At 38.2% G+C, this 27984-nt stretch overlaps 1 protein-coding gene and 1 pseudogene across 2 annotated transcripts in view; both read left to right on the forward strand.

Moving 5' to 3' along the window:
* TTC39B (tetratricopeptide repeat domain 39B) overlaps nucleotides 1-27984 on the forward strand; it is a 131649-nt gene that overhangs the window by 83034 nt on the left and 20631 nt on the right. For both annotated transcript variants that reach the window (XM_057720491.1, XM_057720492.1), the window contains 11 exons: nucleotides 949-1080; nucleotides 2058-2134; nucleotides 6984-7051; nucleotides 10448-10512; nucleotides 18423-18528; nucleotides 19617-19682; nucleotides 21229-21337; nucleotides 21904-21971; nucleotides 22061-22120; nucleotides 23561-23722; nucleotides 24890-24981. In XM_057720491.1, the coding sequence (XP_057576474.1) occupies nucleotides 949-1080; nucleotides 2058-2134; nucleotides 6984-7051; nucleotides 10448-10512; nucleotides 18423-18528; nucleotides 19617-19682; nucleotides 21229-21337; nucleotides 21904-21971; nucleotides 22061-22120; nucleotides 23561-23722; nucleotides 24890-24981 (1005 nt within the window). The remainder of the gene's footprint in view (nucleotides 1-948; nucleotides 1081-2057; nucleotides 2135-6983; nucleotides 7052-10447; nucleotides 10513-18422; nucleotides 18529-19616; nucleotides 19683-21228; nucleotides 21338-21903; nucleotides 21972-22060; nucleotides 22121-23560; nucleotides 23723-24889; nucleotides 24982-27984) is intronic.
* Nucleotides 26736-26854, forward strand: LOC130847566 (5S ribosomal RNA; annotated as a pseudogene).

A 27984-nucleotide genomic window follows, 5' to 3' on the forward strand; every position in this document is an offset into this window, starting at 1 on the left:
TTGGAATAGCCAGTTCCCTCACTGTTTGGGACTAACTGCAAATTTTCAAAGGATGTTTAGACTCTTTTCATGTGGGAAAGAATAATGTGCTTGTATTTGTTTTGCAGAACAGTAAAAAAAAAAGTATTATAAAAAGTGTTATGTTTGAATTAAAAACAAAAGCATGCACTAATATTGTAAATCTTATAAATTACTAGTTAACACAGGTTGAGAAGTTTTGGGGAAAGAGATGGTGAGGTTTTCATAGCCTGAGAGTCTGGGATGTACCATCCATTCGGACTAAATGTCCTTAAGAATCAAAGCATTTCTCACCGATAACTTGATAATTTGAATTATCCGGAACTTTAATCAGGATTCCCAGATAACGGGATTAGATTTGGTAAGAGATCTACCATGAGTTTTTGTCTGGGCCCTCTGTGACTGACCTAACTTACTGCAAAAATCTTGCTTCCTCATGCCCTCTGGTTGGGAGAAGGGAGGGGATGACTTTAAATAAGCCTTGTCTTTCAAAACACGTATCAATATTTCTCTGTCACAAAATATATTTCCAGTTGCCTTTATTTTAGCATTTATTTCAAAGCGAAAGACACTACACTGCTTCCTGTACAACTGGGAAAAATTGGGTTTGCTTTGCAACATTTTCTAGGAAATGCATCCGCAGGCTGCCCCCTTGTGCTCAAACAGGGAAAAGCATCTGTCACACTGCTTCAGCCTGGAAAGTTTCGTGCTGCCTGCATGGGCTTGAATTGGAAAATCCTCAGTGTTTGAGTTTTTCAGGGCATGTCGTTCATAGTTCATGTTATTTCAGTGATCGTGGTGAAAGAATAAAAGTTGTTACTGTGAAAATCACGACATGGATTTACTAGAATTTCTTGTGATTAGTTTCAGATGAGACCTGAGTGCTTTTCAGTTGAATTGAAACGTAGTTATTTTCCATGTTCTCCCCAGGGCTAAGGAGAGCATGTACCATGCCTTGGGCTACAGTACCATTGTGGTGCTGCAGGCCGTCATGACCTTCGAGCAACAGGACATCCAAAATGGCATTTCTGCCATGAAGGACGCCTTACAAACCTGCCAAAAGTATGAGCTGAGTAATTAAATACTTGTGATACGCCTACAAACCTTTCTGTCTGTGTGACAAAATGGATGCAGTTTGCCTGACTGAGAGCTCCGTTGGAAGTTGGCCACGGTTATAGAAAAGGACTTGAGCATCACAGCTTCCTGGCCTCATGTAGTTTTATGTACGGGATATAAAAATATTTCCACCAAGGAATTATAGTATGTTGCTGGTGTGCCCGAACTTGTGGCATCTATATCTTCCACTTTTCTTTTTGGTACTTGAACTGCTGAAAAAGGCTGAGGATTTTAGTGGGATTCGAAGCAAGTCTCTCTCGGGGTCTCCCTGGTGGAGAGTTTAGGTACTACATGCCAAGCCAGGCCAAGCAAGGAGCATTCTTGTTTTATGTGGAAGATGCCGCAGATTCAGAAGGGGGATATTTTATTTGTCTAAGTGGACATATTTGAACACTTTTGCTTGGTGAAAATGACATGGAATTTCAGTTTTATTTTAATCTTTGTGTGTATAGGAAGCACCTAGCAAAAGCTGTTAACTAGCATTGGTGAATTTTAACATTGCTGAAATTATGTCCTCTGGTAATTATGTTGCCAGCACCTCAAATGAAGAGAGTTTCCAAACACTGCACTATAACTCCATTCTTAACCGGTGGTGAGGTGACCCTTAACCACAGAAACTCTGACTTTAGCCATAGAGATCAGGGAAGGTGTGTGACAGTGTTAATATTGACTTATGTGTATGTTTATGCACGTACTTGTTAGGTAAGGTTGGATTAAATGCCCACAGGATGCCAGTGCTGGCAGCTGGGTGTGCAGGATTCAAAAGGGTGGTCTCTGCCCCATAGATTTTAGGGTTTAGAGTTCTGTTTTGGTGACTCTTTGGTATGACTGTGACTGAAATGAATGTCAAATGAAAATGAGCTTGATTTATTGTTATTTTTTTCTTTCTACTTCCCATCTCCCCTTCTACTGACTCTTTGCAGATATAGGAAAAAATGCACAGTTGTAGAATCTTTTTCAAGTCTTCTTTCTAGAGGATCATTGGAACAGCTGACTGAAGGTAAGAGGCATTTAAAAGATTAGGTTTTTTCCTTTCTTTGAAAAATTAAAATGTGGTCATGCTCATAAAATTCAACACTTCAGTGATAATATAAAGTAAAAAGAATGTCTTTTTCTGTTCTGCATCAAACTCACCCTCCAGAAGTAACCACTGTTAATAGTTGGGTTTCAAGCCTTGCAGACTTTTCTGTGTACATATACAAATACATACAGAAGGTACACATAGGATTTTTGTAGTTATGCATGTATTATTCATTTTTTGCAAATGTAGAATCACATGATACATATTGTGCTGCAATGTAATTTTTGACATTGACTTTTCCCATGTCAAGACATATAAATTGTACTTCATTCTATTTAATAGCTATGTAGTATTCCATAGGCCAGGTACATAAATTACTTACTTTGTCTCCATTGAAGAACAGTTACATTGTTTTTTTCTGTTTTTTTTCATTTTTGTTTTTTTGCTATTACAAATAATGCTGTCCAGAAATCTTGTACATGTGTCTTTATCCATTTTTGCAAGTATTTCATAGGGTAGATTGCTAGAAGTGGAATTACTGGGACTGAGTATTTGAGTATTAGAGAACTTGGACTTATTGCAGTGTTGATAACAGGAGAGGATTATGACACTTATTCCAAAAGGTATAATGTTGGCCCTGAGACCATCATAGAGCAGAGTGGATTTCACTGGCCCCTCCAGGCAGCTGAAGTCCATCATCTTTTTCTTCAGAAATTGACCTCCAAGAACCCTTAAGAGTTTATTTATCCCTTTGATTTCAAATAGACTGTGTTTTCATATTTTTCATCTTAGGGCCATTTATGTAAATTGGCCCCAGGAGGCCTAAAGTCCCCTAAAGTAGGTCAGTGGGAAATTAAATGGGCCCCATAGAAATCTGACTCGTTTGTATTCCTCTGTTTTCCTCTTTATGGCTTCTCTTCAGTGGCCCATGTCCCCTGCCTCCCTTTTTCTTTGCAATCTAAAGGCTGACATTTGAGATTTTTTTTTTACCTTAGTTTACAAAAAGAATGGCATGGTATTGTTGGCATAAATATGAATAATAATAATTTAAAACATAATAATGATAATGTCCCATCTTTTAAAGATACTCTCTGTGTGTCAGACACTGTCCTTGATGCTTTCCTTAGCATTATCCAATCTAACCTGTGTAACCTCCTTTATATAGACTAGAAACTGACGTTCAGAGAGATCAGACAAATGGTCCAAGATTACCTGCCCAACAGAGCAGAGTTCAAACCTTATCTGCCTTTCCCTAAGCCGCATACCCCATACCTTCTCCTGTAGTTGGGTCGAAAAGGGCACAAAATGTGTCACATATGGATGAAGGAAATGTTGAATTATTTCTGTGTTAGACATCTTGAAAATACATGGTACCGTGTTCTTTTCATTCTGTCTTTGGGCCCGGCGTGTTTAGAAGTATTAAAAAATAAACAACAATGAGATACACCCATTAGAGTGTCCAAAATCTGGAACACTGACAGCACCAAATGCTGGTGAGGATGTGGAGGAACAAGAGCTCATTCGTGGCTGGTGGGAACGCAAAATGGTACAGCCATTTTGGAAGACAGTACGGCAGTGTCTCACAAAACTAGGAGCTGAAAACTTGTGTTAATGCAAAAATCTGCAAATGAACGTTTATGGCAGCTTTATTCAGAATTGTTAAAACTTGTCCTTCAATGGGTGAAGGGATAAATAAACTGTGGTACACCCAGACAGTGGCATATTACTTGGTGCTAAAAAAAAAATAAGCTATCAAGCCATGAAAAGACCTGGAGGAACCTTAAATGCTTATTCCTAAGTGGAAAAACACCAGCCTGAATAGGCAACCTACTGTATGATTCCAAGTATGTAAGATTCTGGAGAAGGCAAAACTATGGAGACAGTAAAAAAGATCAGTGGTTGCCAGGGGATGGAGTGGAGGGATGAATAGGTGGAGCACAGAGAATTTCTAGGGCAGTGGAAGTACTGTGTATGATATCATAACGACAGACACATCATTGCACGTTTGTCCAAACCCATAGGATGTACAACGCCAAGAGTGAACCCTAATGTAAACTGTGGACGTTGGGTAATTATGATGTGTCAGTGCAGTTGTAACAACTGTACCACTTGGGAGGGCATGTTGATAATGGGAGAGGTTATGCGTGTGTGAGGGGCAGGGGATGTATGGGAAATCTCTGTACCTTCCCCTCCATTTTTCTGTGAACCTAAAACTGTTCTAAAAAATAAGGTCTTAGTTAAATAATTATGAAAATAAATCAGCCTGTGACTTTAACCTATTCTGAAATAAGGTTTACTTAGACTTGTCTGTCTGAAGGCATGCTTAGCTAGCACTTCAGTGCATAGTGAAGATTTTTCCTTCAGTGAACTGAGGAATTTATAATTAAGAGATGTTCTGGTAGGTACCTACTTGGAAATGCCAAATGTCTAATTTTGAGAGCTAAGGGCTGCCCAACATAAATCAATCAGAGTGAAGAAATAAGACTTTTATAAGTTAAGTTGCATTTATTCCTAATGAGTTGGCTGTCGCTGCAACCCAAACAGACTTTGTGTTCAAGGGAGCATGTCAAAACATTGTGGATTTAGTGTGTGCTTTGTTTTCGCGCTTGGTAATTTCCATTTCCATCCTTGAGTGGCTGCTTGTCTGCAGGAGTCGGGATGTTTAATTAAACTTTTTGTGGGTTTAACATGGGACACACCCATTCTCCTTTCCTCGCGGCTGGCATATTGCCCTAAATGCCTTTTCCAATTGCCTTTTCAAACAGATATTTATGTACAGTGCTCGGGATGTGCAAGGGATTTAGTGTGAAGGTTCCTTACACGCGGAATGCAGAGGTCACGCTTTCTTGCCTTTTATCCCCGCCTCCTCGTTACGTCCTTCATGCCGCTCTTTGACTTGCCCATCGTTAGGTTAACTCGAGTCCGTCTGCCCTTCCGCTCAGACCTCTGCAAGGACTCACCGTTGTCGCCTGAATGAGGCCCAGACTCTGATACGCACGGTCGTCTGTAGTCCAGCCCCGGCTTAGCTCTCCAGGCTCGTTGCCCGCTCCTCCCTGTACACACCTCGGGCTTCAGCCAACGGCGCGCCGCCCCGGCCTTGCCGCGCAGGGCCCTGGGCTCCCCGCCTCTGCTGGTGCTGGTTCCCTCCCGGCAGCAGCTTCACCACCTCCTCGGCACCTGTCCCACGCCAGCCGTCTGGGTTCCTGATACTGAGCAGGCTTTCAAAGTGAATAACTGCTAACGATCGCAGCTTTGTTACACACTTCCCCGGGCAGAGGACATTCGAGTGAGCCTGTGAAAATAAAAGTTTCTCCCACCGCGCCCACTGAGAAAATCCAGGGGCACACTTTGGGGTGAGGTGTCCTGAGGGACTGAGACCCTGGCTGTTTCTGCTGCCAGAATGTGCACAGGCCACAACTCCTCGAGCTTGGCCTGTCGTCGGTTTGGCCCCGTCTTACGTGTGCTGTCGAAAGATCTTAGTTGCATTGTTGCTTCTTTGTAAATCAACCTTTGAAATGTGAGTGTGGCGGGAAGGTGAACCAGTTTGTGAGAACTAGTGGTGTGTGTGTGTGTGTGTGTGTGTACGTACTGGGGAGGGGTCCTGTGTGTGTAAGTGAAAGAAATGAAGTGCTAATTCTTACCCAGTTAGATTCAACAGTGTTCCCATTAACACAGAAATACCCCATTTTCCCGTTACTTACGTCACATAAAAATGTTCTACCTTCTGAACTTTTTAGCAAAAAAGCACCACATGGGCCAAGGGCAATAATCTTAGTGAAAGTAGCTGATGCATATCGAGGGCTTACTCTGCACAGTGAGCTCTACAGGCACCGCCTGAATGACTTCTTCATCTCTGAAGTAGAGATGCCATTAGCCGGACTTTATGAATGAGGAAACCAGCAGAGAGAGGGAAGGTAGCTTGCTTAAGGTTCTACAACTAGTACATGGCAGGGTCTTTCCTACCACACAGGCTGTTAAATACCTCAAAGCTCATTTACTTAAATAACACAGCAGTTTGCATCCCACGGATAAAACGGGAATTTGCTGATTTTGTTTATGAAAAAAAAAAAAAAAAAAAAAAAAGCTAAGATTTCTCCCTCTGCAGTCTCTGCAGGTATCATGGACTGTTTGGGAAGATAGACCACATGTTTTGGGGCACTCCACATGTCCCGAGTTACATACATAGTTTTACGTAGCTCTTTTGTGAGTGCCTTGTTCCTGCACTAGATATCTCAATGATCCAAACACTCCCAAACTGTGCTAGTGCTAACTTTTTTACATCAAGTCTTCCCTGAATGAGGAGTCATGAGCTGGGCATGCAGGCCAGTTCCTTCACCTAGAACCCTAGGGAGTTACTGCTTTCTCTTCAGGTTAATAGTGTGCCTAACCACAGTCATGACCATCATGCCTGCATATTTTAGATGCTAGGATTAGTATATTTAAGTTAGTTTTTCAATCTATAACTGTGTTAAACTTGCATGTTCCCATTAAGTTAAAAGACACATGGTTTCCTTTTTTCCAAGAAGTGCTTTTACATTTTGGTTTCCTCTTGTGAGCTGAGTTTGATTCTTGGACACCAAGGGCCTGACTCTTGGTTATATGTGAATGGAGCCAAAGATGACTTCCTGAAGCATTTCACGTATGCCGGAAAAATCTTGCTGAGGGCCTGAAAATGGAGGGCATTATTCCACTTTTTTGGAAGCACCAAAGCAACCTAGGTTTTTGTGTCTCCTTGGGTTCATTTATCTACCTGTCTTTTCTGAACATCTCAGAGCAATTACTGCGGATATGGGATTTTCCTTAATATATTTTTATTTGTTTTTAATAGAGGAAATGCATGCCGAAATCTGTTATGCTGAGTGCCTCCTACAGAAAGCAGCCCTCACGTTTGTGCAGGTAAAGAACATTTGGCTTAGAATCGGTATTGCCTGGGAAGCCCGCCAAGTACGACATAGGAAAAAATGTGGCTCATTCTATATCCGTGCTTCAGTTCTTTTGACTTAGAGTTATAATGAAAGATATTTGTTATTGCTGATGAAGTTTGGCTGAAAGAAGACCGGGGGGGCTTTTTTTCCTACTCAAATGCTTAAAAGTCTGTTTTGAACTTCAGTCTATTGGGAACCACTGCCTTTGATTATTATTATTTTTTAATTAATTTATTTTTATTATTATTATTTTTGGCTGTGTTGGGTCTTCGTTGCTGCTGTGCGTGGGCTTTCTCTAGTTGTGGAGAATGAGGGCTACTCTTTGTTGTGGTGTGCAGGCTTCTCATTGCAGTGGCTTCTCTTGTTGTGGAGCACTGGCTCTAGGTGCGCGGGCTTCAGTAGTTGCAGCATGCAGGCTCAGTAGTTGTGGCACACAGGCTCTAGAGTGCAGGCTTGGTAGTTGTGGCACTCGGGCTTAGTTGCTTTGTGGCACGTGGAATCTTCCCGAACCAGGGATTAAACCCATGTCCCCTGCAGTGGCAGGTGGATTCTTAATCACTGCACCACCGGGGAAGTCCAGAACCACTGGCTTTTAAAGAAACTGTCTTGCGACTACCACACCTAATTTCAGGGTGCTTCTCTGTGTGGAAACTGTGAGGTTACCCCTCTTTGCGCTTGCTAATGGGGAGGGCCGCACACGGGAGTGACCGTCTGGAGGAGGCTTCAGCATCCCTGGCTGTTCCCTCTTGCATCAGAAGCTTCAGCAAAGCTTAGTTGTGCATGCATTGAGAGCCGAACTTTCCATGTATACCTCAGATTGTATTTCCCTGCTCTTTGTATTCTTATTCCCCTTTCTTTTATTTCTTCTTTTGGAAGAGCAATTTTAAAAAGTCACTAAAGAAAACAATGACTCCTTTTCTCATGGGGCATTTAAATTTCACCTCTAAGAAATAAAGGTACTGTTATCACCAGTACCTTGCCTGTCATCGTAGCTTCCAGTTCTTCTAAAAAATATGGATTTCAGCGTTGTGGCCGCACAGGCGGCAGTGATGGATACAGTGGGGTAGGAGTGGGGTGGAGATGGTAAGGGGGCAGAAATTCAGCTGTAAGATGGAAACTCTTCCTCACTCTCAATGATTTACATTGAATTGAGAGTTGCTTTTCTCTTTTTCTGGAGGTTGACCTCTTGCGTTGGATTCTGGTTAAGTAAAATTAAATCAACCTGGTCTATGATCCTGTTTCCTAAAACCCCACATATTATGAAGGGTAGCTGAAAACAACAGTCTTACTGCCTCAGTAAACGTAAGGCTAGTCACTGAGGCCCCCAGTTTTTTCCGAAGTGTTTTTCGAATGAGGATTTGACAGTAAAATCCTTGATTTGGAGTTGTGTATATGTGGTTTTTTGTTTGTTTGTTTGTTTGTTTTTGTTTTTTTAATGTTTGGGGGCTTGTAATTCAACATCTGGGAGACACCCATGGCTCTTCCCTCTTCCTCATGCCTCCATATCCGGTCAGGCTCATGGTCGTGCTGCTTTGACCTTTTGAAGACTTATTGGCTCCGTTTCTTCCTCTTTATTCTGACTATAGCTGTTCTAGTGGGGGGGGGGGTCATCAGCTTTTCCCTAGACAGCATGGCAACCCAGAACCCTTGGTCTGTAGTTTCTCTTCCCACCAGCTCACTCTCCATTGTGCACCTGTGCATCCTCTCAAAGATGAGAATCTCACCTGGTCACGTCTCTGCTTCAGCATTTAGCAGCCCTCATTGACTGTGGCAGTGGTCCTGTATCTGAATATCACAGATGGGGAAGGCTGTTTCTAAGTAAACGGCTCTCTCCCCTCCAAGTTCCCTACTCCCCTCTTGCCAACATCCTCAGATGCTACTGGCAGGTATGTTGCATACTTGAGTGGCACAGGTACAACACAAGTAGCTTTCTTACTCCTTAGCCATTCCCTTCTTTGCAGTAGATTTCTGCAGCAGTGCTGAGTTGTATAAGCACAAATGACCAAGACAAGCATACCATGATCTCTAATGCTTCCCCCTGAGGTGTTTTTTTTTTTTTTTTCCCATGCAAAGTTCATATCTGCCTTGCCTTCCTTCACCTGCTTACTTCCTAATCTATCTCCCTTCCTTCCTTCCTTCCTTCCTTTCCTCTGATGCTTCCAGGAGGTTTTTGTGGACCTCTTTGTGTCCCCGCCCACCTTTGTGCTGTCATGACATCCTGCACATGTCTCCATCTGTGCATGCCTCCATCCCTTAGTGCATTGTGTTGCTTTTGTCTGATTTTGTGTTCGGGTGCCTGCTGTAAAATAGGCATTCAGCAAATGTTTGATGAATCATGAAATGAAATATTCTTATTTGAGGCAGATTTTAATCTAATTTAAGAAATTCTTTCCTGGCCAGTATTGGAATTTGTGCAACCATAAGATTCCTTAAAATCAGAAAATAAACATTTAAATTGCATAGTGAATTTTATGTTTATTGATTCTTTTAATAATTTAAATATTAAGTATTTAAGTAATCGGTGAAATTAGCAAGCTAAAATCAGTTTTTCTTTTGCTTCAGAAGGATGCTCAAGTGCACAGGAAATAAATACCAGTGCATCTTTCTGATATTAATGGACTAGAAAAGCATTCTTGGAAATGTAAAACATGGGACCGTCTCCATTAGCACCATCTATCAGGGTAGCATCTTTCAAGCAGTTATTTGATATACTTTATTCGGAGACTCTTGGAATCTGAGAATGCTCACCTAAAAGTGTCATTCATTTAGGCCAACTGTGCCCCAGTTATATGGTTGATGACCATCAGGCAAAGAGAAGTGATCTTTTCTCCCCCAAACAAAATTTGATACTAGTGACAACAAATTTAGAATCCAAATTAGTTATTTTTGGTCTGGAAATGTATATGAATGAAATTCACAATGTTAAATAGACTGCCTGCTAAAATACCCCCTAAAGAAGAACCATGATCCCATTACTTTGAGTATGATAGACAGGAAAGTCTTCGGAGCATGTCCTTAAAGTCAGCCATTTCGAATTCCGTTGAACCTAGAAGAAAGTTGCTCTGTAATTGATGATGTTTACTGAAGTAAGTTTGGACTAACCTCTATGGCCCCTAATTGGTGAGGATTACTTCCTTAATTACTTCCTTAATGCAGGGATTTTAAAAGTGTTTCCTTTTTGCTGTCCTCTAACTTGGAAGAAAAATGACAAAAAGGCATTTCAAATGTAAAGCAAGAAAATGTTTTAATTTAAAAATCACATCCTCAAAAGATAGTGTTTTGTTCTAATCACACAGCTACACAGCTGTGGGGAGAGTTTAAGAATCTTTTGCTAAATGATCTAATTATTCAATTGAATTGTTTTCAGGATGAAAATATGATCAACTTCATCAAAGGTGGACTCAAAATTAGAACAAGTTACCAAATATATAAGTAAGTTAAAAATTAAGATTTATCAAAAAACTTATAACAAGATGTGTACCTTTTTGACCACCTTCTTGTGGTTTTTAAATGATTCTTGCACTATGCACCATTTTGTACTTCAAAGTTCTCAGTAAGTACGACTAGGTTTTTCTTTATTTGGTGTTGGTAAAAATGCACTTGATTTTTGGCTTACTGAGTGTGTATTCAGTGCTATAGGATGACAGAATTTAAGTTTAAATGCAATTTTAAGAGAAAAATAGCTGAAAAGTACTTACATAATTTCTGATTAGATAATCTAAGTTTCTCTTTCCTAAAAACAATTTATAAATTTAAATGACAGGAAGGTACTGGTATGTCTTTGCTCTAGACTCTAGAACATCACTGCCCCACTGAATTTCTGCAGTGATTCAGATGTTCAGTTAAAGTGGACCATAGTGTCATTCACTTCTTCTGTATCCTTACTGATTTTTATCTAGTTGTCATATCCTTTACTCACAGTGCTAAAAATCTTCAGCGTTGATTCTGGAGTCATCCATTTCTTGCTTTTGTTCTGTCAGTACAGTATTTGCTTTGTATATTTAGAACCTCTGTTATTGGCCTTAGATATATTTTAATTGTTTTATCTTCCTAATGAATTAACCTTTTTATCATTGTAAAATGTTCCTATGTAACTCCTCATAATATTCCTTGTCTTAACATCTGTTTTGTCTGATATTAATAAAGCTACTCATGCTTTTTTTTTTTTTTAATCATGCTTTTTTATAATTAGTGTTTGCATGGCATATATTCTTTTACTTTAAACCTATCTTAGTTTTTATATTTAAATTGCATTTTTTGTAAATGTGCTTAATTGGGTCTTGCTTTTTTATTCAGTGTGACAGTTAATATGTTTGCACTTGTGAGTACCATTTTGCCTTTTCTCTTTGCCTTATTTATTTCCCCTCTTATTTTTCTGCCTTCTTTTGTTTTAAGGAGAATATATATATGTGTGTGTGTGTGTGTGTGTGTGTGTATACACACACACACACACACACACACACACACACACACCGGTTGAGTCCCTTTATTGTTTTCTTAGCTAGAGCCCTCTTTAATTTTTTTAAATGTTTTCTCTAGTGATTATAATAGCCTTCTCAACTTATCATAGTCAAATTAGAGTTAATATTGTACCAATGCACAAATATAAGAACTTTGCAAAAGTATGATTTCGTTTACTGCCTTTTGTCATTTATACTATTCTTAGGATAGTATACTTATGTATATTATAAACCCCACAATATGGTGTCCACCTTTTGCTTTAAACAGTTTCATATCATTGTCTTCACTGTTAACCCGTGTATTTACCATTTTTGGTGTCCTTCATCCATTCCTATCTGATTTCAGACTGAAGCGTTTCTTTTAGGATTTCTTACAATATGTGTCTGCTTTCAGCAACTCTCACTGTTTCCTTTACCTGAAAACGTCTTTATTTTTGTCTTCATTTTTGAAGGCTGTTTTTGCTTAGCATAGTATTCTCAAGTGACAAGATTTTCTTTTCTTCTTTCACTCCTTTAAAACTGTCAGTCCATTGTATTATGACCACTATTGTTTGTGATCATAAGTCAGCTGTTATTTTTATAATTGCTCCCCTCTCTGTAATGTGTTACTTCTCCTGCCTGCTCTGAAGACTAGTATTTTTGGTGCTTAGCAGATTGACTGATGTGCTTAAGTATAGCTTTGAGAAATGTGTAGCTATTATTTCTTCAAGTATTTTTTTTCTGTTCCATTCTCCCTTTTCTCCTTCTGAAATCTCAATTACATGTTAGTCAGCTTGATTTTGTTCATTAGGTCACTGAGGTACTGTTCATTTAAAAAAATGTTTTTTTTTTTTTTTTTTAGATTAGATATTATCTCAACATCTGGGCTTTCTCATGGTCAGTTTCTATTGCCTGCTTTTTCCCTTGACTATATATCATGTTTTTCTGTTCTCAAGTCAATAATTTTTGATTGTACAATAGATAGTGCTACATTGTGGAGACTCTAGGTTCTATTATCTTTCTCAGAAGAGTGCTAATTTTTGTTCTGGGAAGCATTTAACTTGATTAGACTTAGAGTCCGTACTCTTACTCTCTGGTAGTGGGCAGCTTCTGAAATTTTGGTTCTCCATTATTTCTTCTGTCTTGTCTCTGCTTTTCTTTGGAAAAGCAGTGCTCATGTAGTTAAGCAGCGAAGAATCTGAGTGAAGTTCTGATACTAATTTTGGTATTTCCCTCCTCTGTGGTTCTCCCCTACCTGAAAATTTGCCTATTACCTTACAGCCACTCTGACAGATTTGAACTCTGTACCTCTGTACTCCTTTTTAAGTCAGTAAGACTGTGGCTTTCTGTGTAAATTCTAGGCACCCCACATTGAGTGTACTGGGGAGTAGTACTCCCAGGTGACTAGCCATATACATGCAAAGTCCCTTGAAGAGTTGTTCCCTTCTTTCAAAGTTCTACTCTTCTCCAGTTTCCCACTACTTTTTTTTTTCTGCAGTTTCCAGTGCCTGCAAATGTATTTTAAATAGGTATTTTGCATTTTGTCCAGAGTTTATAATTATTATCTGTGGGAGAGTTAATCTAGTATAAGCCACTCTACCATTACTAGAAGCAGAACCAAGATTTAGTATTTTAAGAGATGCTTTTACCCAAAATGATTTTGGAAAATTATATTCCATTCAAAATCCTGGAGGGGGGTGGATTTTGGGAACCTGACATTGTTTTTAGTTCTCCTCTTGAAATGTTTTTTAAAAGATATAAAAGAATGTTAAAGAGTTGATTGCTTTTTCAGTCATCAAAACTTAAAAACCAAAGGAATTAAAATAGCCCTGTAATGGCACAGAAATATATGTCAGTGAAATGGAACACAGGGCTTTGAAACTGTGTGTGTGTGTGTGTATGTGCACGTGCATGTACTTCTGTGTACACACACACACACACGTTTACCTGGGAATTCAAAACATACTAAAAACCTATATATATATGTCTCTTTAAAAATGGTGGAGAAAGATGGGTACTTTAATAAATGGTTTTGGGAAAATTGGCTCTTTGTTTTAGAAGAAGAGACTATATAAAAGATACATTTCACATAGATTTAATATTAGAATATTTTTAGAAGAGTACAGGCAAAAACATAGGAAAGTCTTTCTATAGTCCTAAAGTACAAAGGCCTTTAAACTTTTGCTTTATTTTTTAATATTTTGCTTTGAAATAATTCCAGAATTTTTACAAAGAATTTTCATACATTCTTTCAATATACAAATATTAACATCTTGTAGAAACACAGTATAATTATTAAAACCAGGAAACTAACATTGATACAATGTTATTAACTACTTTATTGACTTTACTCAAATTTTTCTAATTGTTCCACCAGGATGCTGGGTGTTGCATTTAGTTGTTACATCTCCTTAGTCTGTATGAATCTGGAAGAGTCCCTCAGTTTTGTTTCTTTTTTTTGTCTCAGGACCTTGACATTTTAAAAAAAAATTATTTAATTATTTAATTATTTCTTTATTTCTTTTTGGCTTCATTGGGTCTTCATTGCTGCACGTGGGCTTTCTCTAGTTGTGCGTGGGGGCTACTCCTTGTTGTGGTGCAAGGGTTTCTCACTGTGGTGGCTTCTCTTGTTGCGGAGCATGGGCTCTAAGCGTGTGGGCTTCAGTTGTTGTGGCGCATGGGCTCAGTAGTTGTGAACTGCAGGCTGTAGAGCACAGGCTCAGTAGTTGTGGCACGTGGGCTTAGTTGCTCCATGGCATGTGGGATCTTCCCAGACTGGGGATCGAACCCATGTCTCCTGCATTGGCAGGCAGATTCTTAACCACTGCGCCACCAGAGAAGCCCAGGCCCTTGACATTTTTGAATAATACTGGACAGTTATTTTTTAGACTCTCTCAAGGTGGACTTATATAATGTTGCTTAATGGTTAAATTCAAATTTTGCATCTATGACAACAATGCCATAGAAGTGATGTTGTGTCCTTCTCAGTGTATCATATCAGTAGATATATTATGTCAATTTCAGAAGCCTTTTAAAGTGTGACAAAATCAGAAACCATAAAAGACCTACTTTACCAAATAAACATTTAAATTTTCATCATGGCAAAAATACCCCATAATAAAAACTACAAATGGAAATGTGATATAAGTGGCTCAGGGCAAATGACAGTGTGAGAAACCCAAAGGTTGTTGGGAGTCTAAACTGACAGAGTTTTTGTGGAGGATGTTCTGGCAGTATATATCAAAATTAAGAATACACATCACCTTTGATCTCAAAAGTTCTTTTTCGAAGAATTTGTCCTAAGAACAGTCAGAATGGTATAACTATAGTTATAGTACTGATAAAGGGAAAGTACTTGATGAATGTATAAGAACACTCTTAGCAGCATTGTTTATATTATGGAATATTTTGAAACAACATGAAAATTTAAGAATAGGAGTTTGGTTAAATAAATTTTTCCATAGAATGAAATAATATGCACTTGAAGAATAAGGTAGCTTTCCAAATAACAAATGCTGGAGAGGGTATGGAGAAACAGAAACCCTCCTACACTGTTGGTGGGAATGTAAGTTGGTGCAGTCACTATGGAAAACAGTGTGGAGATTCCTCAGAAAATTAAAAACAGAGTTACCATATGATCTAGCAATCCCACTCCTGGGCATATACCTGGACAAAACTATAATTCAAAAAGATACACTCACCCCTATGTTCATAGCAGCCCTATTCACAATAGCCAAAACATGGAAACAACCTAAATGTCTATCAACAGATAATGGTTAAAGAAGATGTGGTACATATGTACAATGGAATACCACTCAGCCATAAAAAAGAACAAAATAATGCCATTTGCAGCAACATGGATGCAACTAGAGATTATCATACTAAGTGAAGTAAGGCAGAGAGAAAGACAAATACCATATGATATCACTTATATGTGGAATCTAAAATACGACGCAAATGAACCTATCTACAAAAGAGAAGCAGACTCACAGACATAGAGAACAGACTTGTGGTTGCCAAGCAGGAGTGGGGTGGGGGAGGGAAGGACTGGGAGTTTGGAATTAGCAGATGTAAACTCTTATGTATAGGATGGATAAATAATAAGGTCCTACTGTGTAGCACAGGGAATTATATTCAATATCCTGTGATAAACCATAATGGAAAAGAATATTTAAAAAAGAATAAGGTTGCTTTTATGCATTTTTATGGAAAATTGTCAGATAACCTATAGAACAGTATGTACTATGTGATCCCATTTGTGTTTTTTAAAGATTGAGTTCTTAGTAAAGCATAAAACAATTAGAAAATTATGCACCAGGCTGTTAACAGTGACCATCTCTGTATGGGATGGTTGTATAGGGATACTAGAGCTTTCTCTATATTATTTGAACATTGTGTAATAATCATCTATTATCATCAAATAGAACATTTATATAGAAAAGAACTCTGAACATCATATCCATATCCTGCCATCCTGTTGATAGTTTGACATTTGATGTTTTTATGCATGTACATAAGCATATATAATTATCTTTTTACATGAAATTGTATGCTTTATGTCATCTTGAAATTTCCTTTTTCACTTCATGTCAGAAAATTTTAGGTCATTAAATATTTTTAATTCATCATGGCTTTTAATCGCTCCATAGGATCCCATTATGTGGATGTATTACATGTGTATATATAAATGTACGCATGCATGCAACTGTCTTCTTCACGAATTTCCTGTTGTTGCCTATTTAGTTTGTTTATAAATTTTCAGTATAGGTAGTAATACAGTATCTTTCCTTATAGGTCAGGTTTTGTGTGTATCCGTGCTATTTCCTTAGAATAAAATTAGATTTGTTGGTTCAAAGGTATGCATGTGTGTAAGATTTCTGATGTGCATTGCGAAATTATTGTGAAGAATAATTAGGCTGGCAAACTTTTTCTTAAAATACCAGACAGGAAGTGTTTAAGCTTGTGGGCTGTAAGATTTCTGCCCTAACCACTCAGCTCTATGACCGCAGAGTGTAAGCGGCTGTAGACTATAAGTAAGTGGGTGTGGCTATATTCTAATAGTTTGCCAACCTCTTTGCTGTAACTAACATTTACCAGAAATAAGTGAATGTATCTATTTGTTCTTACCTTTGCCAGCATTGGTTTTCCATTTAAAAAATTAAAATAATGCTTCTTATCACAAAAGGGGCATATTTATTTTGGAAAATAGGAAAATATTAAAATACATATACATGCCCCATATACTTATTACCCAGTAATTATGGCTATTAACACGTTAGTATATATTCTTTCAGAATATTTTCTACATATATCTGAAGATATATATATATTTTTAAACAAAAATGAGATCACACTGTATGTACTATTTTGTAACCTGCCTTTTTCAGCTAATAATCTTTACTTTTTTGTGTCAACAAATCTTCATTTCATGTAATATACTCAATCCATCTTTGAATTTTGCCAGTTGGCTCAAAATTTTTTTTACTGCTGGTGTGTCAGCATCAGGATCCAACCCAAGACTATCTTGAGCATCCAGTGTTTACGTTCATTAAATACATCTTATTCTAGACGAGTCTCTATATTCATGAGAGTTGTTGAAAAACCCAATCCATTTGTCCTGCAGGATATGCACAGATTTGTTTGGTGGCTTCCTTGAGTTTTCATTTAGCTTGTTCCTTGTCTTAGTCAGCTCAGGGTGCCATAACAAAATATCATATACTGGATGGCATAAGCAACAGAAATTTATTTCTTCACAGTTCTGGAGGTTGAAAGCCCAGGATCTGGATACCAGCATGGTCACGTTCTGGTGAGGGCTCTCTTGGCTTGCAGACTTTCTCACTGTGTCCTCACATGGCAGAGAGAAATCGTCCTTTTATAAGGCCACCGATCTTATCAGATGAGGACCCCACCCTTATGACCTCATTTATCCTTAATTACTTCCTCGAATCTCTGTCTTCAAATATAGTCACACTGGGTAGGGGGAATTAGAGCTTCAACATATGAATTTGAGGGAAATATAATTCCGTCCATAGTATTCCTCTAGCCCCTTATATTTCCTGTAAACTGGAAGTTAGAGTCAGGTTAGATGCATTTGGCTAGAATTCATCATGCGTGAAGTTGCATGATTTAGAATTGCATCACACCAGGTGATACATAACATCTGTCTATTTCTTATTACCTTTAAAATATATATCTGTCAATTTGATAAGCAATTTCTGGTTATTGCCAATTTTTGCATCTTTGTTATTGTTTTCATCTGCATTTCTCTGATGAAGTATTTGCCTTTTGAAGATGTGAAGGGAAAGGGAAAATGCATAGAAAAGTAATTAAAGTGAGAAATCAGAAAGATTGGCTTGGATGGAAGAGGGAAAAAAATAAGAGGACAGTTGCAGGCAATTGTGATCGAGTTTGTTCTCCTCTTTCAGTCTTTCCTAGTTGCAAGTTCTTTATTAGGTCTATTTGAGACCAAGGTGATCATACTGAAATTCAAGTATTTTGGTCAGTAGCACCTCAGTTACTCCGTGGAAAGTAGGTTGATGAAGTACGCACAGCAGCTGAGAGACTGAGCATTCCTAGGAAGTCTCCTTGGACACATTGCTGGGAAACTGTGAGATCACAGTGGTCCTCTGGCTCCTGAGTCATCTTGCTGATATTTGAACCCTCTTTTGCTTTACGCCCAGAAAGATTGGTCCTGCTAAATGTTGTAGAAATGAGTGTGTCATTTTACCTTAATGATGATTACCCAGCATTAAGAGTAAACTCAGCACAGCATCAACCACTTAAAAATTCTCTAGTATTTTGGCTAATGACATTTATCTTATGGTATGCAAATGCAAAATTTGACTTAAAATTAGTTTTTGGTGTCATAGTAAACTTACAGTATAACTGTTTTCTTTAATCCAGAGAATGTCTTTCTATTCTGCATGTAATTCAGAAGAACAAAGTTGAACAGCAGTTCTTCTATGAGTTTGAAGGGGGCGTCAAGCTTGGAATAGGGGCCTTTAATTTGGTAAGTAATCAGAAAGCAGCCAGAATCTTTTGTAAAAGAACCTTAGGTTTTCAGTGCCTTTGCCACTGCATTTGAACCTCACCCTGAACCTCTACCTGGATTTGGTTGGCAAGTGGCTAGAGTGGGATCAGTTTTCTTGTGTTGTGACCTGGGCCGGGTGGAGGGGGGGCTTTGGCCAGAATGTGCTGTAAAGTTCTGCACATACTCAGAGTAGTTTTGGATTGTACAATAAGGGGAACGTGCAGCACTCTGAAAGGACTAGTAACATGTTTTGGTAATTAGGAGCCTGAAATTCAGTTCCATTTCCATGTCAGAAATATTATTCCTATAGCAGAGGTGACTCTGAAATTGAAAATAGGTGAAGGAACAATATAGCTTGAGGGATGATATTGATGCTCTGGGGTAGATGAAGGATTTGAGTAGATATCTGTCCAATTGCTATATGATTTAGGGATTTTGATATTTGATTAAGGTTTAACTGTAATTGGTGAGAAAATTAAGTGGTAAAGGGAATCCCATGCATAAGTGTATACAGTACTGTGACCACTTTGTTCATAAGCTGGTGGGTTGATGACAGAGGTGGCTGAGGGGAGCCCTGGGAGGACTTCCCTCCATCCTACTCTTCAGGGATGTCCCAGAGATGGGCTGTAGTGCTGTAGCTGTCCACTTCTGGGTCGTGCTTGCATATCATGAAGAATGCAACAGATTGGTGCTTTCTGGAAAAGGATGCTAAAAGAAACCTTGTTTGGAAGCGGGCACCCAGAGGTTACCTTCTCATCACTTTATCATTCCACATCAAAGAAGAAAGTATTCTTTAGAGCATCCTGAAAAGGCTAGGTTTTTTGTTTTGTTTTGTTTTTAATTTTTTAGGTGTATCTTAACTAAATGAAATTAAGTCACAAGTAATGATTATAGTAGGTGCAGTATGTGATGATTGAGACATGTCTAGTGGCTTAAACTTGGTTCTAATTTTTCATACTACTGAATCATTGAAACTTTAAGTTGTTTAGAGTTTAACATTTATCTACAGTTAGATATACTAACACATAAGTACACTTGTATTTTTTTTTTTTTTTTTTTGCTTGCAGATGCTGTCCCTTTTACCGGCACGGATCATCAGACTACTAGAATTTATAGGATTTTCTGGAAATAGGGTACAAAATTAATTTTTTCTTACTTTTGACAGGGAAGATAATAAAATTTGTTGCATATGAGGGAAATACAACATGTCCTCATAACTGGTATGAGAATTATTGGCAATTTGCGGAACAATAAACAGGCATTGGGTCTTGATAATGGTTTTCAGGAGTTAGGAATGGTTTTTCTATTGAAGTTAAAATTTTTCATCTTTATTATCTAAATTCTGGGATTAAAATTTATGTTTTACTAATATTGCTGCTTGCTGAACCTTTAGTACTCATGTGAGGTTAAAATATGCTTCCTTAACATTTTTGCAGCCCCTGCAAAACCAAGAAATTAAGCTAGATTTCCATGTCTAACATTTTATAGTTTGTGTGGATCAAACATAGTTGCAGTATTTTGCATTTTCTTGTGTCTTTACAAGTTTCACTATTAAACTAAGTGAGGAAATTTGTTTTCCATGAGTTTCGTTTGCTATATTTATGTGTGGTTGTCTTTGTAGTATATAAGTTATCAATCATAACATTCAATATGCTATTACCAGAATTATCTTATTGCAAAAGTTGTCCGTTAGTCAAGAGAGCAGGTTTTGAGAGCAGTGTGTGAACAAGTACAAGAAGCTGTAAACTCCACCCCTCACCCTTTGATTCCACTGTCCAGATTCTTCATAAGCTCTTATGTATTTATGGTGATCCCTTCATGATATGGTCTATCTATTAAGACTCTGTATTTCATGGTTACCCTTCCCCTTGACCATTCATCTTCTACCTAATTTCTTTAGTGGCTCCAAATTGCCCCTTGAGTAAAGTCCAAACTACAGCATGGATTCAAGGGCCCTGTGATCTGATTCTAGCCAATGTTTCTAGTCATGACTACCTGCCCTTTTTGCTTCCCCAGTGTTTTTGCTAATTGGGCAATTGGTTGTTCTCCAGGTAGACCCTGTGTTTTGTTTCCATGCTTCTGCTGGTGTCTGTTTTGGATGTCCTCCCCAACTGGCATCCTCTCAAATAGTGTCTCTTGAGAGCGTCTCCATCCATTAGGTTTGAGATAAATGTCACCTATTCCACAAAGCTTTCCCTTATCTTCTCCCAGCGAGGCTCAAGTATTCCTAACTTTCAGAGTCATTTATGTATCTTCCTTATGACCCTCACCATATTCTAATAAAATTATGTGTTCATGTACTGTCTTTCTTATTTGATGGAAAGATCTTTGAAGACATAGAACCGTATATATTCATACCCACCATACCATTTTTTACTTAGATCCTCAATATGTTTTAATAAATTAATATTTATATAAGAGAAATACAGTATTTTCTATGAAATGAGCTCTACCTTTTTCTGTCCCTAAGATCACATGATATAAGAATTTGTGAGATTGTCTTATGCCAGTTTAAAATGTAGTTTGTTTCTAGTTACATATTACTGCTAATCTAAGCTCTTGAAAAATAAACCCCACCTTCACGAAGGGTGGGGATACATGAGCTAGCATTTTTAAAGTCTCTGAATATGATGTTTCAATCATGCTCTTCTCATTCTAAAATGCATCTAATTGCCACAGGAGTTGGGCATCCTGCAGTTACGGGAAGGAGCCTTAGGAAGAAGCATGAGGTCTCCGCTATGCTGCTTAACTATACTAGCTTTTCATACTTATATCTCCCTGATACTTGGTAAGCACTGGATTACTTTTTACATCATTGAAAGTTGATTAGCTTTCTTCTGAGAAGGTAAAAATTTAGAAAAATCATTAAGAGGTAATATTCTATATTTATTTGTTTTTTGAGTAGAGATGGAAAATAGTGACATTGGTCATAGTAACTTTTGACAGAAGGGGTGGAAGATTTCTTTCATCAAATTTTTTTTTTCTGTTGTCAGCTAAAAATAATTCTATAAAACTTGTTTAAGGTGATCTATTTTTGGCATATTATATTTCTTTTTTAGCAGAAAATTAAATTTTTGGTTAAAATAAGTTCATATTGCTATCAAAACGAGACATTTCAAGTAGGAATTGAAGGCAACTATCTCTGCTCTTAAGAGTTTGCTTTAGAGCTTTCTTAAACTAACGTCGTAGATGAGACTTGTCTTCTTTTATTTCCCAAATATTAAAATGACAAATGAACAGTTTTCATGTTTTCCATGAATAGGTCTTTGCAATATTTTAATGAAATTTGGAGAAAGAGTTATAAATGTCGACTACGTTTCATGAAGACTGAGGCTTTTCCTGTTAAATTCCTAGGTACAGGAGAAGTGAATACTGTGGAAGCAGAGCGTCTCCTTGAACCCTACCTCCAGCAGTTTCCAAATGTATGCTTAGAATTTCAAGTGTCTGTTTCAGCCATAATCAATCAGCCAGGGCTGACCATTGAACAGTCTGTCTCTCCCTTCCGCCGCAGGGCTCCCTCATGTTGTTTTACCATGCCCGGATCGAGCTGCTGAAAGGGAATGTGGAAGAGGTAACTTATGTGAGGGGGTCCTTTGGGGAGCTGTCTCTATGATGGCGTTGTGTCATACACCCATTCCACGTGAGCAAATCCAGCTGTATGCGCTAGACAGAAATAAAGGGGACATATGTCATTAAAAAGTCAAAATTTAATTTTGTGGATGCATTCTACTATATGTGGTAGATTACTGAGTATACACTACATTTACACATAAAGTACCTGAGGCAATTCAGGGTAGGATATAGAAATACAGACAGGCAATTTAAGGGACTTTTAAAAAACTTTGAGTACTATCCATCTCCGTGTTACATATTGACTCTGGAATCTAGCCCCTCCCTGCGCAAAGGTAACTCCACTGTACTACATGTGTGCTCCCCATCAAAGGAAATTTTTCACTAATTCCCTTGAAGAAGAAGAGTGAAGAGCCTTTCTAATAAATATACTCACAATTTTCTGCTACACAAATGGGGTCAAACGTATGTATTTTTCCTTGATTTGATTTTTTTATACTTACAATACATCTTGGATTTCTTTCCAGGTCAGTATATTTAAATCTTCTCATGCGTTTTGATAGCTGGGTTTCATTCCATGAGATGGATATACTATGCTTACTAAAGCAGTCCACTGTTGATAGATATTTGGCTACTATACATAATGCTGTTGTGAACATTGTTTATTTCTGTGCAAAGGTGTATTTATACAAGACAGATTCTGATAATTAGGATTTCTAGGTTAAAGATGTTTGCATTTTGATAAATTCAGACAAATTGCCCTCCTAACTTAAGGCTAGTCCTTGTAAACTCCTGTAAAGATATGAGAATACTTGTTTCCAACGCTCTTTGCCAACTCTGGTCATTATCTGTCTTTTATTTTTGCCAATGTGATGGCTGAAAAATGATAATCTAATTTTTAACTTATATTTTCCAATTTAAAAATGTCTTCATATGTATATTTGTCACTCATATCTTTTTTTCTGATTTCCTATTTGTATCTTTAACAATTTTCCCACTGATTTGTCTATCTTTTTTTTTAGGGATTTTACAAAATTGTTATATGATAAGGGTTAATCCTTTGCCAGTTATGTATATAGCAATATCTTCTCCCAGTTTGTCCATTGCCTTTAATTTTGTTTAAGGTATATTTTACCCCCTGGAAGTTCTAAATTTATTGTCAGTCTTTTCTTAAAGGACTTCTGCATTTTATGTCTTACTTAAGGAAGGAACTTTGCTACTTCCACATTATAAAGGTCCATGGCCCCCTCACAAAGTTAAATAAAGAGGCAGAACTTAACTGTATTGTTGCATGTAAGGAAAGGAATATTTTGTCATACTAAGTGGTTTTATGAGTGATGATTTTGTTCTTTTTGTACAAAGTGTTTTATGTATTTTTCCATTAGGTTATTATCTCCTTGTCTAATATCTGGATGATCAGCTTTATGCAATTGACTTATAGGCACAAGAGATATTTCGAAAATGCATTTCAGTTCAAGAAGAATGGAAACAATTTCACCATCTCTGTTATTGGGAGCTGATGTGGATTTTTGTGTTCCAACAAAACTGGAGGGAGGCATATTACTATTCAGATCTGCTTTGCAAAGAGAGTAAATGGTCCAAGGTATAGTGTGGTGGTTTCATTAATGTCCTCTGTTTGCTAATAAGTGTACAGGATGATTTTCACTTAGGACTGTTTGTTCAATAGTATGATATTGCTACTGTTTTCTCAAGTTAGAGATCCATCAAAGGAGGAAGTATGTGTAACCTGCTGTTTATAATCAATGTCCTCAGCACTACATGCTTTAAAAGCCATCCAAAGAGTCATTTTCAACAGAGGCTTTATCTCTGAATATGAGCTGTACTTATATATAAAAATTATGAAATATCAATAGCCTTGATAATTTTTGTAGACCTTTGGATGCCCTGATAACAAGACTTTTCATAATAATCAAAATTAATTCTTTGTCCATTTATCTGTTGGTGGACACGTAGGTTGCTTCTATATCTTGGCTTTTGTAAATAATGCTGCTGTGAACATTGGGATATATATATCTTTGCAAATTAGTGTTTTCATTTTTCTTTGGATATATACCCAGGAATGGAATTGTTGGATCATATGGTAGTTCTATTTTAATTGTTTGAAGAACCTTCATACTGTTTTCCATAGTGGCTGTACCAATTTACATTCCTACCAACCATATACTAGGGTTCCCTTTTTTCCACATCCTTGCCAACATTTATTATTTGTTGTCCTTTCGATGATAGCCATTCTGACAGGTGTTGCAAGATAGGGGAAGGAGATTAAGAGGTACAAAATGCTAGGTATAAAATAATTAAGATACAAGGTTGTAATGTACAGGAAATATAGCTAATATTTTATAACAACTTTAAATGGAGTGTAATTTATAAAAATATTGAATCACTATGTTGTATACCTGAAACTAATATAATATTGTAAATCAACTATACTTCAATTAAAAAAAAAAAGAGTTCTAAAAAAATTCTGATCCATTAGTGAGAAATTGGGAGGAATGAGATAATGATTTCTTACTCATTTTGTTCACTTTCTCATCCGTGAACATTATAGTTGTATAATAGGAAAATGGCCAAAATTAGGTGGAAAGTGTTGATCGTGTTTGGAACAGGCAATATAAGGCTTCATTTCCTTTTTTGTCTCTGATACCTCTTTAATATATCTGGAGGATTTGTAGGTCATTCCTGATTTACAAGGTAGAAATGTTGTGTACCTAGGATGCTCTTTGACCAGCTGCTTTTTTTTTTCCTCAAGGCAACATATGTGTTCTTAAAAGCTGCGATTTTGAGTATGCTTCCAGAGGAGGATGTGGTAGCAACTAAAGAGGATGTGGTAACTTTATTCAGGTAAGCAAAGTACTATTTCTTTCTTTCTTTCTTTCTTTCTTTCTTTCTTTCTTTCTTTCTTTCTTTCTTTCTTTCTTTCTTTCTTTCTTTCTTTCTCTCTCTCTCTCTCTCTCTTTCTTTCTTTCTTTCTAATAAATTATTTATTTATTGGGTGCATTGGGTCTTCGTTGCTGCGCACAGGCTTTCTCTTGTTGTGGTGAGCGGGGGCTACTTTTCGTTGCAGTGTGCAGGCTTCTTATTGCAGTGGCTTCTCTTGTTATGGAGCATGGGCTCTAGGTGCATGGGCTTCAAAAGTTGTGGCACATGGGGTCAGTAGTTGTGGCTCGTGGGCTCTAGAGCACAGGCTCAGTAGTTGTGGCACATGGGCTTAGTTGCTCCGCGGCATGTGGGATCTTCCCAGAGCAGGGATTGAACGCGTGTCCCCTGCATTTGCAGGTGGATTCTTAACCACTGTGCCACCAGGGACACTATTTCTATAACAAAGATCCTGAATGAATAGAGGAGCACATAAAGACTTCTTTCTTTTTCTTTTAGTGCTCACGCATGCTTCACCTTCATATTTCTCCAATTTATCTGAGTTGATACAGAAACTCTTAGAAGAATACATCTAGCTAAGAGTCAAAATATCATCCTTTTAGCAGGATTTTGCAGATATGCTGGCATAATTGGGAATCTTGAGAACACATAATTTTTTGTTTTGTTATTGGGGCTTTGCTACTGCATTTTGAACGCAGTCTCCTAAAATGGTATTGTTAGCAAAATATGTTAACTTTTGTTATAAATTAAAGGCATTGTTGTCATCAGAAAAACTTGAGAAGCACAGTATAACATTCCCTTAATTTTCATCCATATGTCAGAGATTCTGAGAAGCTCTGCTATGAAGTAATCTGTTTGACTTTGTTTAGACCAGTGTCCGTCCATCCATCCGTTTGTCCATCCATCCATTCATCTGTAACTTTTATATTGAGCACCTACTGTACGAAGCCTATGGTGTTAAGTGCTGTATCAACAGGCATGGCTCATGACCTTGTGGAGTTTATAATCCTGTAGTAGAACTAGACATCAATGAAACAATCACACAATAAATGCAAAATTATAATACATGACTGATTTTTCTCCTCCTACTTGTCTCAGCATTCCTTTTTAGTATCTTTGTAGGCTTATCCTACTTACATCTATTAAATATTGATGCTTTTTATTTCAAAGGTCAGTCTTAGAACTTCAACCTTAGGAAATCTCATCCAAGCCAAATTTAAATCCCTAGTTTGGACTCATGACTGAGCTCCAGACTCGTATATTCAGCTCCCGTTTACCACCTTCACTTAGATGTGTCAGAGCATTTAAAACTCCTTAGCAAACCTGGGGTCCTTTCCCCTCTCAGTGATTGGTACTACCAGTTGGCAAGGCAGAAACCTATAATACTTGTGTCACCACCACTACCCACTCTCCCTCTGTTCCCCAGTGGGAGGAGAGGTATGGATAAGAGCATAGAGGGAATGAGAGTTGAGATGCGGTCTGAAGGAGCTGCCAAGGCACTGGGGAGTTGTGCTGATACAGTTTCAGACCAAGGGAACAGCATACAATAGGACCCTATTGCAGGAAGTAGTACTGCATGTTAAAAGAACTAAGACAAAGCTGATATTGGACAGGACATGATGCTACATTTTATATATAGGTCAAAGGAAAATGAATGTCCAGGATTACTCAAAATATGTCTCACAGAACACAGAAATCCTTTAAAAAAATAAGACAGAGTCTATGGCCATATTACCCTGAACATGCCCTATCTCGTCTGATCTTGGAAGATAAGCAGGGTTGTGCCTGGTTCGTACTTGGATGGGAGACTGCCTGGGGATACTGGATGCTGTAGGCTTAAAAAATAAGACAAAATGTGTTTTAGTGACACAGAGATCATTGATATCCTGAGAAGGAGCTGATAAGATAATAGAACGGAGGTGAAAACCAGACTGGAGTTGGCTAAAGAGTGAATGCGATACAAAGAAATAAAGAGAGTTGAGCATGAATACAGCCCTGGATAACTTTGACTATGAAGGGAGAGATGAGGAGAGAGAGAGAGAGAGTTGGAGGGATATGTAATATCAAAAAGTATCTTAATGGGAGAAATCTGAGCATTCTCAAAAACTCTGGGAAGGATCCAGTTGAGAAACAGAAGCTGTACATATAAGCAAGAAATGGGATAATTGATATTTGCAAGGCTCTTGAGAAGGCAAGAGGAAACAGAATCCAAAGCACTGGTGGCAGGACTGGCTTTATCTAGAGGGAGGACCAGATCCTGCATTGTATCGGGAAGGAAGACGTCCAGAACAGCTGCAGAGGCATGCAAGCTTGAGCTCGGTAGTATGAGATGGAAGGTTTCCTAACTCACGGCTTCTGTTTTTCTTAAGGAAGTAAGAAGGAGGGCTATCTGCTGAGAGTGAAAGAGAAAGGAGGGGGCTGGAGGTCTGAGGAGGATGGAGAATGTTTAAGTTGTTGCAGAGAGGTGGTGAGTGAAGCACAGGAGGAGGAATGGCAGGCAGTGCAAGGGCTCATTTGAGGCTGGTGTTGATGGATTTATGGTGATCCCAACCCATTCTCAGTGCAGGGAAGATGCATACTGAGCTTCATCCAGATGAATGCAGCAACGAGGTGTTGGCAAGGGAGTTTAGAAAATAAGCCAGGCTGTGCGGCAGTAAAGATCGCCTGTGTGGCGGTCTCTGCAGCAATATGGAGGGACGGGGGAAGAAGGAGACTACTGAGTTGGAAAAAAGTTGAAGGGCAAGAGGACTGAAAGTCTTACTAGAACAGCCAACGTAGAATGAAGAGAATGGTGTTCAAAGGGTGGTGTGCTTGAATTTGTGCTTTGAGGTAGAAAAGTTACAGGTGATGAAGTGGTCTAAATTATGACTGTAGGGGTGGGTGGCTGTGGTAGAAAGGAGGAGGTGAGCCCTGGAGATGAGAAAGTTAAGGAATGGAGAAGCCCCACTGCACTCTTTAAACATAATT

Source organism: Hippopotamus amphibius, chromosome 2, assembly GCF_030028045.1.
Source record: "Hippopotamus amphibius kiboko isolate mHipAmp2 chromosome 2, mHipAmp2.hap2, whole genome shotgun sequence".
In the NCBI taxonomy this organism is placed as follows: domain Eukaryota; kingdom Metazoa; phylum Chordata; class Mammalia; order Artiodactyla; family Hippopotamidae; genus Hippopotamus; species Hippopotamus amphibius.